The sequence below is a fragment of the Gorilla gorilla genome, chromosome 4, assembly GCF_029281585.2.
Source record: "Gorilla gorilla gorilla isolate KB3781 chromosome 4, NHGRI_mGorGor1-v2.1_pri, whole genome shotgun sequence".
In the NCBI taxonomy this organism is placed as follows: Eukaryota; Metazoa; Chordata; class Mammalia; order Primates; family Hominidae; genus Gorilla; species Gorilla gorilla.
Window position 1 is genome coordinate 85505898 of NC_073228.2, and position 13395 is coordinate 85519292.

Consider the following 13395-nt stretch of genomic DNA (forward strand, 5'->3'; position numbering starts at 1 on the left):
CCAAAGGAGCAGTTCTGAATGCTTTGCTATACATTCCTAGGGACAATATGATGAAGAAAAGATATAGACAGATGTGGGACTTCTTCATGCCCCAAACTGAACTTACTTATTTTCATTTGTTGTCTTTTAAACCACAGAAGTGCTAACTGAATAACCCTATGAAATGCAATGGAGTTCAGATATCTTAGAGAATCATAAAAATAGAAATGGAAGTTTTCTTTATTTTATTCTGGAGGGAAAGGGCTGTTTTGGGCACTTTTCATGGCTGGGGGAGCAGAATTGATTTACTTGTTAATCTTTTTGGCAATTGAGAAATCTTTTCTATTTTTGAGATGGAGTCTTGCTCTGTCACCCAGGCTGGAGTGCAGTGGCACCATCTCGGCTCACTGCAACCTCCGCCTCCTGGGTTCAAGTGATTCTCCTGCCTCAGCCTCTTGAGTAGCTGGGATTACAGGCAGCCACCACCATGCCCGGCTAATTTTTGTATTTTTAGTAGAGATGGGGGGTTTCACCATGTTGGCCAGGCTGGTCTTGAACTCCCGACCTCAGGTGATCTGCCCACCTTGGCCTCCCAAGTGCTGGGATTACAGGCATGAGTGCCCAGATGGCAATTGAGAAATCTTAACTTCGGATTCCTAGCTGTGAACTTCCTCTTTATCAGCAACTGACTCCATACTGGAACATTTTCAAAGGAGTGCTAATAAGATTCACCCATCAAATATGTGGTGTATTACAAGATCAATGACACCCTATAGCCTTTGTTCCCATGGGCAACTTTGCTGTAAGACACGTAGTTAAGAATCATACATACCCTCAGAAAGAATTTGACATGTGTTTTCAAATGCAGTGAGTTAGGCAGAATGCAAAGCAGAGTAACAAGATTTTACCTACTGCTTACTTTTTCATTTTACATGTGTATTTAATATGTTCAATGTAGCAAGAATTGCTGATATTATTACTGTGAGATGACGTGTAAAAATAACACTAGGAACAGGTAGTATACATCAAGACCAACACGAATGCATTGATAAAGATGGAAAACACAAGAGAAAAACATTAAATAGTCTTATTACAAGAAAAAAGGATAAGGGTTAAATGATTCAAAATCTAAACAAAAATTAATATACAGATATACTGTCTTCCATTCAGTGCATGAAAGAATTATCTGGATATAAAAATCAAGTATCCTTACATTCTGGGTTTCTTGGATACAATTTTCTCCCCAAAAATAATTTTTCAACTATTTCAGGAAATTTTTAAACCTAAAATAACTCTTGTTAATCTGGGCTCCAAGAAGAAAAAAGAAATAAATACTTATAATGAATTGACTGCTCTGCCTTGAAAAAAAAAAAGAATTTTACTTTTAGGTTAGAAATAACGGGGATCATGATGCAATTCATATTCTCGTATTACCCCCAAAATAAGGGTAGATAAAATCATATTCATCATTCTTTGTGATACGAAATAATACCTTCTCAGAAGGCGAAGAAAAGAATTTCAAGATCAGTAACAATGGAGAAGAGTCAACAAAATGTTTGAAAATTCTAGCATTATAAGATTAAGCTTAATAATCAAAGGACTGTCAATTTTTATATGATTGTCATAAAATATGAAAGTCAAAATTCTTCTTGGTAAAGTCAGGTGTCTGGACAAACTGTCACCTTCATTCAGGTTACCTTCGCTTGAGGTAAAGACCTTTTCATCTGAATTTGCATGAAAGGTTTCTGCAGCTTGACAGCATAAGGCTGTTCTCCGGTGTGCACTCCTAGGCACCTGAATACTGTGTGTGATTAACTGAGGCTCATTTTATTATAGTTTAAATCTGCAACATAAATTTAATTCAGCTTTTTTTTCTCAACAGTTCTGCCTAGTATCCCTGTTTAGGCACAGGCAAAATCTTTATTTTTACAAGGACTAAATCATTATGAATTTGAGAGAAGTCAGTCATCAGGAACTAGTACATACAGTCATGTGTTACTTAATGATAAGTATACATTCTGAGAAATGCATTGTCAGGCAATATTGTCCTTGTCTGAACATCATAGAGTGTACTTACACAAACCTAGATGGTATAGGCTCCTACACACCTAGGCTATATAATATAAACTATTGCTCCTAGGCTACAAACCTGTACAGCATGTTACTGTACTGAATACCAAAGGCAACTGTAATATAATGGTATTTGTGTATCTAAGCATAGAAAAGATACGGTAAAAATATGGTATTATAATCTTATAGGACCACTGCTGTATATGCAGTCTGTGGTTGATTGGAATGTCATTATGAGCTGCATGACTATATCCTGCCAAATTTTCACTTTAGAGACTATAAGCCTAAAGGAAAGAGAAGATTCCTCTTACCTGCGATTAAACAATGCTTTTCAAAGTCTCTGGAGTTTGGATTCATAGTTGGTATTTATCAATGGTTGTTTGTATCACAATTTTAACATAAAGGATCACCCAGTTATCTTTCAGAGTCTAAAATTAAAGTCTTCATATCTTTCTATTGTGATTTTGGTGTATGTATGTATAATTAAGCACAAAATCCCAAAAGATCTGGAAAGTGCCATAGAGCAAGGTGCTTTCCATAAGGGAATTAGATTAAAAAAAATTTACTTATTCTTTTTTGAACAGTCAGTTACACAATGTAGTTTTAGCCGGCTGAAGTCAATGGCTAGATAAAGCAAAGTTACTATCAATGATTTGCTCCTGAATAAAAGCCTTATATCCCAGGAACAGAGCAGGGGCTCCCTGGCTAGTGAGAACCAATACCAGTCAATTCTGCTGGTAGCAAGCAAGATACCTGGATAGAAAAGCAGCATTCCAGAGGCCTCAGGAGTGCTAATAACTCTCTTCTCCCTTGTGCTAAGTCTCCTTCTATGTATTTATTTCTAGTGTCTATAAGAATATGCTCACAAAAAGTCTGAATAAAAACCAGATACCATTTAACATTAGTATGTTATTAAAAATTTACCTCTAGTACTCCTGGTGAGAAGTGACAAATTCAAGCAAATGCTTTTGTTATCACTTTTGGGCTTCATCATGTTAAAGAGAAAAGATGTTGCTAAAAATATGACAACCCCGGTCACTTTATTGCTATGGTCTAAATGATTTGGGCTATTTAATGATTTCTGTATCATCTAAGACAAACAAATCAAGAACTCCGTTTAAAGCAGTTATTGCAGAAATATACTGCGTGAGGCCCCAGTTAAGCTTTTACTGATTTGAAGTGTTTTTCTCAAATAAAAATTAAAAAAATACTTTTCACTGAAGGTAACTGAGAAATTGTTTGATTCAACATAAAGACGAAGACACATTTTCTTCTATTTTTTGAGACAGTACACTTTGTGATTCACAGGATAACTTGCATCAGACGCAATTTAATGAAAGCTCTCAAATAAGCGATTTTATTCCTATCCATGATTGCAGACATTTACAAAACCATAACATCTGAGTTCACCTTAAAAAATAACTTATATAAAGCAGTGATATACACAGCACAAAATAGTTCAGGGAGGGGCAGGAGCAACTTGTAATAATTAAAATGTAAACGTGAAAAAAAGGATGGAATAAAAGTCCCTACTTATTTCTACTTAAGATGTCATGTGATAATATTTTACAATGTCCTGTGGGTCAATGTATGTATGTGTATATGTCTGTATAACATACACATATACAGTACATTCTCTTTCCCACACATATACATACACACATAATTATTTGCAGTTCAGTTTAGGGCAATTCTAATATGCCACTCCGTACAGTTGTTTGAATCACGTTTGGACCCGCTTTCTTCACAAAAGAGGGGAGAGAGCAGGAAATAAAAAGGTTGGTTTGGTGTGACTGAGATTCCTTTGTTTAACTGTACACTGTGATGAATAATTTTCTTCCGTAGTAGTTCTGTGAAGGGCTGACTCACTGTGGTTTTCATGAGGAGACTTGGTAATGGATCACACGCTCATTGTCATGCTAGGGGAGTACTAGAAGGAAAGAAGAATCCATATTTTAACAACAATTCTTTTAGAGATCACTAAGGTTCTTCTTGGTACAATAGAAACGATGAATTCTAATTTCTTATCATCTTTTATGTGCAAGCTTTTCATCTCACACAACATAAAATAAGAAACTATAAAAAAAGTAAACTGATACAGACTTAACTTAGTACTGAAATTTTAAATATTTCCCTTGGAAAGCATCAAGTCCTATCCTCTCCCTGCACCCAGAGGCTGATCATTACCCAGTCCCTCTGCCTCCCTCCATCCAGACAGATTTATGTTTTGCAGGCACTTGTAAAAACCTTGGGTAAATTTAGTCCAAGGCTGGATCATAACTAAGTAAGTATGAGGTCTAGTCTTTGCTGTCTACTAGCTTGTAAACTGAGGAGGCTACCTAACCTGTCTTGACTTCAGTTTCCCTATCTGTAAAGGGGCTTGGGGAAGATGAGATATAAAATCCTTAAACCATGTATTTCTTAAATACACAGAAAGTGCTCAGCAAGTGTTAGGTTAATACTGTAGGGAAACAAAACAAAAACAACTCCAAGCTGGCCCTGGGAAGCTCTCATTAAAGCATTTAAAATACTTAAGAGTCTAATTTATACTTCAGCATTTAAGCATCTTGCCCATAATCTGTGACTCTAATCTTTTTTGTTTGTTTGAAACAGGATCTCACTCTGTCACTCAGGCTGGAGTGCAGTGGTGCGATCTCAGCTCACTGCGACCCTGACCTTCCTGGGCTCAGGTGATCCCACGACCTCAGCCTCCCCAGTAGCTGGGACTACAGGCACACGCCACCATGCATGGCTAATTTTTGTATTTTTTGTAGAGATGGGGTTTCACCATGTTGCCCAGGCTGGTCTCAAACTCCTGGGCTCAAGCAATCTGCTCGCCTTGGCCTCCCGAAGGGCTGAGATTACAGGCGTGAGACCCTGTGCTCGGCCTGTGACTCTAACTGTAATCCACAGTCATTTTTGCACGTGAGTAGGAACATCATTGTTACATGCGGACTTGTCAGTTTGATGAGGCTGACAAATGATAAAAGGTGAGGGTTTCAGAGATTTGGAAAAAGTGGTTTCAAAAATGATTTAGAGAGAAATAAAGAGCAACTATTTTGCTAATTGTGCCATTGTACCCTCATATTCTTGGAGAATAGACTGTGACAGAAAAGTTCTACAGCAGCACCATGCAAGAGAACTTTCTTTAAAGACAAACTTGTTCTGTGGCCTGTGCTGTCCAACTTGGAGGTCACTAGCCATATGTGCCTACTGAGCACATGACATGTGATTAGTGCAATCAAGACACTAAATGTTTAATGTTATTTAATTTTAATTTATTTATGTATCCACATGTAGCTAGTGGTTACCATTTTGAACAGCACAGCTCTAGACTATCTGAGCTGTGGGGAGAAGCATCTAATCCCACATGGTAATCTACTCTTTGGATGAAGACAGTTTCTAAATTAAAATGTAAATGTGGACCCTGAAATTTTTTAAATGTTTTATTGGAAACCCGTGAGGACCAGGGTAAAAGGCAATTCCTTTCAACATGCTAATAACAATTGTGCCTCCTAGAAAAAGGCAGATAAAGTCAAAGGGATTGGTCCCAGGCTCCAGGAACCTAACCAGAAGCTGTGATAATCCTGGGTAGGCGAGCACGAACTTTTCAGAAAGTTGGCAGAAAGAGAATAAAATGAAGTGAATTATAGACAAGCTGAGACCGGCTGCAGAAATCAGAAAGACATATAGGTGTGTACTGATGTAAGGATGGATTATAGTGTGAAAGCAGGACTCCCCAGGGAAGAGCACAGAGGGGCAATGGCTCAGCTGGCACATGTCTGGGCCAGATGTCATTAGGGCTCAAACCAAAAACATGCACTGTTCCTGAGGAAAGGTGGGTGATTAGGCCTGGAAAAGGGTCACTGGACCATAGGAAGAGGATTGTTTAATCCTATAAACATGCATTACATCAAGGAAAATCTATTAATACTTGTTAATCACTTCACAGCCTACAGTGTTTCAGTACAGGAAAGTGAAATTACATACTTGAACTGATCCTGTATGTAGGATTATAGTGAGTATATGGTGATAAGAAGGGGAGACTTTCGGACAGATCATAGGAGAAAAAAAAAAAAAAGAGGGAAACTGCCAGAAACAAGAAAGGAGATTCAGTTTAGACAACCTCTCCCCTTGATCATAGCAGCAGAAAAGCAAAGCAAAGCAAAACCTCCAGTCATAGACAAATGCTGATGACATGGAACGGATCCCTGACCCTGTGTCAGAGGGGAACAGACTACCATTTCATCACATCACATTTCAACCCACCATTTCATCATCACAAACATGATACCATTTAATATGTTTACTCAATTGATTCCATGCACATAATGTGATTCCACGTCTCACATTATAAACAATGACAGCATGCTTCAACTATCCAGAGCCTGTGGCTAAACAGAACTATACTTTGGTATTTAAAAGTTTAGAGGCAAGAATAAATAAAAAGAAAATAAGTGGTTAGCAAGATTTTACTAGAGTAGAAAAAATCAGAGAATATGGCAAAATGGGCACAGATGAATTTAATCTAAGCTTTCCGCAGCTACTGTTATTTACAATAAATATTGGTGATTCCATCAGTCCAATGTAACTTTCTGTGATGATGATGTTGTAATTCTGTGCTGTTTACTGCAACAGCCACTAGCCAGAGGTTGCTACTGAGTTCATGAAATGTAGCTAGTACAACTTAGGAACTGAAATTTTAGTTGTATGTAATTTTAATTAATAGGGCAGCTAGATAATCAATCATTCTTTTAAAACAAAGGTCTTATTGAGTATACTGTGTCAATAATATAAAACAGTAAAAGATACTAAGCATTTCAGAAAGGACCTCAAAGGAAATGCTTTTTAAAAAAGTTTCTGGGGCCGGGTGTGGTGGCTCATGCCTGTAATTCCAGCACTTTGGGAGGCTGAGGCGGGTGGATCACGAGGTCAGGAGTTTGAGACCAGCCTGGCCAAGATGGTGAAACTCTCTCTACTAAAAAATACAAAAAGTTAGCCAGGCGAGGTGGCAGGTGCCTATAAACCTAGCTACTCAGGAGGCTGAGGCAGGAGAATCGCTTGAACCCAGGAGGCGGAGGTTGCAGTGAGCCAAGATTGTGCCACTGCACTCTAGCCTGGGCGACAGAGCAAGACTCCATCTCAAAAAAAAAAAAAAAAGTATTATTCCAGTTCATTCATATGTCAGGTTATGTTAGGAAATAGTGTTGAAAATATAGAATAGCCTTCATTATACTATATGTTGTTAAGAGTATGTATATATGTCAAGCTATACATACGCATATACTCTATTATCAATCATTTTTATTTATTGCTATCATCTCAACACTGGCAACTGTTAACATTTTTTATCTGTGATATTTCAAATGTTTTAAGTCAATCTTACAGAAAAATGATACTTTGTTACTGATTTGTTGGGAAGTTAAAAGAGTGAGGTAGGCCCAGGGAGGAAACTGAGTGAAAAAATAGAGAAAATGAGGGCCCAATTCAGTCAAAATGGAAGCATCAGCTCCACGCAATACAACACAACTCAGAAAAAGGAGCAACTGGCCGGGCATGGTAGGTCACGCCTGTAATCTCAGCACTTTGGGAGGCCGAGGTGGGTGGATCATGAGGTCAGGAGTTCGAGACCAGCCTGACCAACATGGTGAAACCCCATTTCTACTAAAAATACAAAAATTAGCCAGGCATGGTGGCACACTCCTGTAATCCCAGCTACTCAGGAGGCTGAGTTGGGAGAACTGCTTGAACCCAGGAGGCGGAGGTTGCAGTGAGCCAAGATCGCACCATTGCATTCCAGCCTGGGAAACAGAATGAGACTCTAGTCTCAAAAATAAATAAATAAATAAATAAATAAATAAATAAATAAATAAGTAAATAGAAAGAAAGAAAAGAAAAAGGAGCAACCATCTAATAAAGTTTAATTTTTGAGTAGTACAAATAACTGTAAGATGGTATGCTAAATATATTTAGTACAGTAAAATAGTTTGTATTTATGCCTGGGTGTCTACATACGCAATGTGCTATTTACACTCCTGAGGCTGTAAAATGCTCATGTTTGGCCACCATTACTGAAACTACTTCAAAAAATGAAATAAGGGGAAATAACAAAATTTCTAGGAAAACTCACAGAATGGGCAACCAAAAAGGAATTTTGCTATAGATTACTATTCTTCAAAGTAGTAGAGAAGTGGCTTACAATTTTCCAGAAGTAAAGGAAGAGTAGGTGTTAAATGGAGTATCATATTTAGAGACATAAAATATTCATGGTGTACTGTACTGAGACTACACTTCAATGTTTCTATTGTACTGCTGCATCAATATGTGATGACATATTGTAATGTTTATGCCAAAATGCTGTGATATCAGGTTGCCCTGTTTCAAAACTATTCTATGAGTCTGGCTCTCCCTAACCAGATGATAAAATAGCTCTTACAAAGCAGTCAACAGCATTACAGTTTGGTTCAGTTAAAAATGTAACCCTTAAAGATATTATTTTAAATGTATACCAACTTATTTTATCTTTTAATGTGAAATGAGATAGCACTCCTTGCTATGAACTTGTGATTTTTTCCTTATTATGCCCAGTTCATGTACCATAAAATCCAGAGATTTCCATGAAGTCTTTGAACAATGTGTATAAATTTCTGTTTATACATGTCAAGAACACTTTAATTCTCACTACATTTCTGTTTAAGTGTCTGTATGATACTTTATTTTCTTAAAGAGAGAGAAATAAAGAACAGTTCCTCTACCCTGAGCTAAACAAAAGCGAAATAAATTGAAATAAATTTAGTATTTATATGATTACATTAAAAAATTGGGGCTGATGTGATTTCTTTACAATAGCAGAAAATGACAAAGGGGGTAAGGGAATGAGAGATAATCTACCATCTTGTTTGTAATTCCTATTTGATGTCATTATTTTAATATCATGTTTACTCAATTGATTATATTTCAGTGCCATGGGAAAATATTTTGCTAAATTAATTCAGGAAATAAGACCAGACCAGCTACTTTCTTCACTTGAGAAGCATGAAAAACTATTTTTTTGAACTAAGGCTTTTTGTAGTCTATACTTTCCAAAACAAACATTTTACAGTTTGAACACTAGGGGGCATCTTTGTTTCTTGAAATAAAGGGTCTTGGTTGTGATCTTAAAAAAAAAAAAACCTCAGCAGTGAAACATTTTTTGATTCGCATTTTGTTTTGTCAAACATGCTGGCACCGCAAGGTTTATGACTCTGGGCTGGGCATTTTTGTTTCTATATTAATTGAATGAAGCAGCATGTGTGAGTGTGAAGAGACTAGGATAGTATCTAGTACATAAAGAGTACTCAATCTACTTGCTCCCTTCCCAGGCCTCCTTCTGTGATTTAACTTCAAGATAAAACCTGACAGATCCTTAAAAGGCAGACTGCTCAAAAATATGTGCTTTCAGAGTTATGTGTATTAAACACTAGAACTTGCATGTTCATTTATTGAACAATGTTTTCTTTTTGAATTCATTAAGAGTTCTGCTTTTCCTTGATTATAGCAAAGCTAACTTATTGGGGATAACTAGCTTATTTACTTCTTCAAAGCCTGACATTTGTCAGCACCAAATCTCTTTTGTCTTTCTTCCTCTCTCCTCTTATTGCTTGATTTTATAAAAAGGTCTAAACAAAAATGTATGGTAATATGACAAAGAAAGCCACACATAACAATGATATCATTCATAACAAGTCCCGTCTTCTCAGGAGACAGAAGAATGGAGAAGCCAGTGTGGACCTGCTTCCAAGGCTGTACTACCCTCCAGGGTGGTGGTGCAGTTTCTCAGTCCACCATCAAATTATTTTTCCTTTTACAACATTTCTGGTGGGGACAGGAGACAAGGAGGGAAGAGAAAGCAGGGAACTTCTGTTTGCTGTTAACTCTGCTGGCAGTCTAGCATTGAACCCGCTTAAGTTCAGGGGCAGGGAGGGTGAGCCAGAAGTTAGGGGTGGAAGAAGCCTTGTTCCAGCTGCTCTCGTTTCTAAATGCACATATTCACAGAAGAATCTGTTGTTTGCCATGTGCATAGTCCATTAGGGATTGAAGGGAGAAGCTGGGGCTTATTCTGTGCAAGGAAGTTCTCCACATCCTGGCATATCTGAATCTTTGCCCCAGTGAAGAGCTTTCTGATGCCAGTTCTGAATTGGTACCCCTCTTCCAACTGTTAAGACAGCAGTCACTAATGACAAATCTGGGAAGGAAGTAGAGGGAAGAGTTCCTCTTGTCACTGCCCATAAGTGAAAGTCATGTGGAAGCTTTCTAAAAAAGTTTTTTTCCAACTCCAAATTAATCATTTCCTCTGACTTTTAAAATACATGGCTTATATATACATTATAGCACTCATTAATCTGACATGTTTTAGTTATATAAACATCTGTTTTTCCTATTGGGTTGCACTCTTTGAAAGTAGGTGTTACATTTATTTCAGAATACCTTGGTCTTAACCTGATGCTTTGCATATAATAGGCTCAATAAATGTTAAACTGAATTGAATTATCAAATACCTCACTGAATTATACCATTTTATTGCTGGTAAAATTACTCAAAAAGGAAATAAATGTCTTTAATTAGATAAATGTGAACATAGAAAAATTAATTTGTCCATAGTTTTGAAGCAAACCACTCAAAGAATCAGGATCTAAAAAATAATTCCCATAATCTTAAGCATTATGACTTAAATTATGTAGCTTCTCATGTTTTTCCTTAACACTGACAGGCTAAATTTTTTTTTCAACTGTAAATTGTTACACATAAAAAATTCTTTGTCCTCACTAATCACATATTGCCTGCAAGTAAAACAAACTACAGATCAGCATAATTTTAACAGAAACGAAGTCTAAAAACAGGGGATGTCTTGTCCCCTGCAAAGGTCCTATGTGGATATCAGAACTACAAGAATCCACAGAGCACTCAATCTTGTATTCTGTTTTGGGAATGGAACAGCCACTCTGTATAAAGCAGCCACTCTGTATAAAGGTAGACGTGCTATTAGCCAGTGCTTCAAATTCTGATGGTATCACCTCTGGTAAATGCTGAGTTGGGCAAAATGAGGGTAGTCTCTCTTATGATTCTGACTGCAGTTTGGTAGGTCCTCCGTAAGAAATTTTAAGGATGGTATGAATCCTGTGAAGATGAAATTCATTTGGGTTTTGAAATCTTTTATGCTACATTCCAATTCAGTGGTTCTTAGCAGAGAATGTACACCAGCATCAGTAACAAAGCCTTTCCACACATTCAAGTATGCCCAGCCCCACTCCTGGAAATTCTGATTCACTAAGTCTAGGGAGAGTTCTGGGAAACTGTATTTTAAAAAATTCCATTGGGGTTTCTAATGTGAAATATTAATGTAAAAAATCATTATAGTACATAGAACTCCTTGAGAAAAGGCACCATTTTGTCTTTTTGGTCTCTCCAATACTTAGCATATTGCCTTGGCATGTGGTAAATGCTCAGTAATTGCTTGTTAAATGAATGAATTTTATTGCTTCTCTTTTTGGTTCCGTCTACTTCTATGGAGATATGGAATGAACTTTTGTGTAACAGTATAATCACACGCAAGCAGTGACTTGGGTATTCAGCTCAGGTTAACAGACCGCCAATTTGGCCTTCAGTCCAGTGAGGTCTATTATATAAAGTAAGAACAGACTTTTTAGATTTTGAGGACAGCACTGAAACAGACCTAGTTTTGCAGCAACCTGAGACATTTTAGTAGCATGAAAACTTATAAAAAGTATCAAATAGGCAACCTGTTTCCAGTTTGTTCCTTTACAGTGGAGGTTCTCAATGAGAAAACTATTATTATGGTTTTTCTAACTATGTACACAGAATAAAAAAGAAAAAGTTTGTTTTAAAAATTATTTTCAAAGATATTCCACTTAAAGTTTCTCTTATCTAAAAGATAAACCTGTTGAACTCTAGATAAACGGCAGTAAAAGTGGCTTTATGCATTTATTCTAGCAGAAGAGCTTCAGAAATAAAATCTGAGTATAATATAGTCAAGGGAATACTTACACTCTCACTCTGAAAAGGATTTAAGAAATTTCCCCCCATTTCGCCATCATCCCTTGGAGTGCCCGGTTGATTACTCAGGCTCATATTATTGGGAGAATTCTGTAAACAAGATTTAGAAAACAAGGCATTGTTGAAAATTTTAATTTCCCTCTTGCACTGTACTGTTTCGAATATTGAAACAGCATCCCTAAGGACAAAGCATACTTCTAATTTTAATCTTAGACTTCTACCATGTATTCTATTTCATTCTTTGCACTTTGACAACTACTAATGCCTTCCCAAATGAAAATTTAAAAAACAATCAAAAAACCCCCAATAACCTACCACAACTATTTTCTTAGCTTCAGAATCAATATTTATTCAATTTCCCACCCTCAGCTTATAGAGTTCCTAAAACTCTGGAGAGTTTAAAACATTCCCAGCAGGGGCATGATGAAGAGATCCTACCCAGTGATAAGGCAAGATGGAACAATAACTCCCTTAGTCATTTCACTAACCAAACTTTGAAAGGTCACTGTTTTAATAAACATTTCCTTTTAATTCTACATGCAGTATACAGATAACACTATTTCAACCATTTTTACATGAACTTTAAGGAAAAAAGAAAGATAGCTAACAACTGTACTTAAGAACAAGAGACACCTTAGGACTTGAGAATTTATTATGTACTCTTAGAGGAAAAGGAGGCTCAAAAGAAAACTGCTTTAGAATATTTTCCTATCATTAGTTTAAGAGTAGATTTACTTTGGAACTTTCCTTGGAAGATAAAATGACTATTATTAGCAATCTAATCGAACACCAAGTTAGCAGTGCATTGCTTCATATTCTATTTAAATTTGCTAGTCTCATTATTACCGCACAATTTTAGCCATGGCAGGATACCTGATACTCCACATCAATAGGAAATGTAGAATGACATTGGACTATAAACCATGTTTATACAGTAGTATAACTGTAATTCTTTGAAGGTCCAATTCATTAACTTGTAAAAAAAAAAAAAACTTCAGAGTTAAACATTTTCAGTTGTTATTTCAAATGGAAGAAATAACTTACTTACTTACTGGCTTACTTTTTCCTAAGCCATTCCTATTTACATTGTTTTGGAATTAGTTTTTAGATTTTTTTTTAAAGAAAATTGCTCAGAGAATTTTGTCTTAACTACAACAACTTGTATCATAAAAATTAACATTTCATGAATGAGTTATTCCCAGAAGAAAATGGTTAAAATATAAAGCAGAGACAGATAGATGAGCTGGTAGAAATACACTGTGTCTTGTCTTGCTGTGCACCCCGCAGGGAGGA

At 36.6% G+C, this 13395-nt stretch overlaps 1 protein-coding gene across 14 annotated transcripts in view; it reads right to left on the minus strand.

Annotated features, from left to right (window-relative positions):
- Positions 1-3378: 3378 nt before the first annotated feature.
- The window catches only part of SSBP2 (single stranded DNA binding protein 2), a 326082-nt gene continuing 316065 nt past the window's right edge, over positions 3379-13395 (minus strand). For 9 of the 14 annotated variants that reach the window (XM_063706649.1, XM_063706652.1, XM_063706650.1 and 6 more), the window contains 2 exons: positions 12094-12192; positions 3379-3979 (listed from right to left, as the gene is read on the minus strand). In XM_063706649.1, coding sequence (XP_063562719.1) covers positions 3950-3979; positions 12094-12192 — 129 coding nt within the window. In that variant the 3' untranslated portion in view covers positions 3379-3949. The remainder of the gene's footprint in view (positions 3980-12093; positions 12193-13395) is intronic. The other 5 variants (XM_063706653.1, XM_063706651.1, XM_063706654.1 and 2 more) reach the window with 1 other exon arrangement.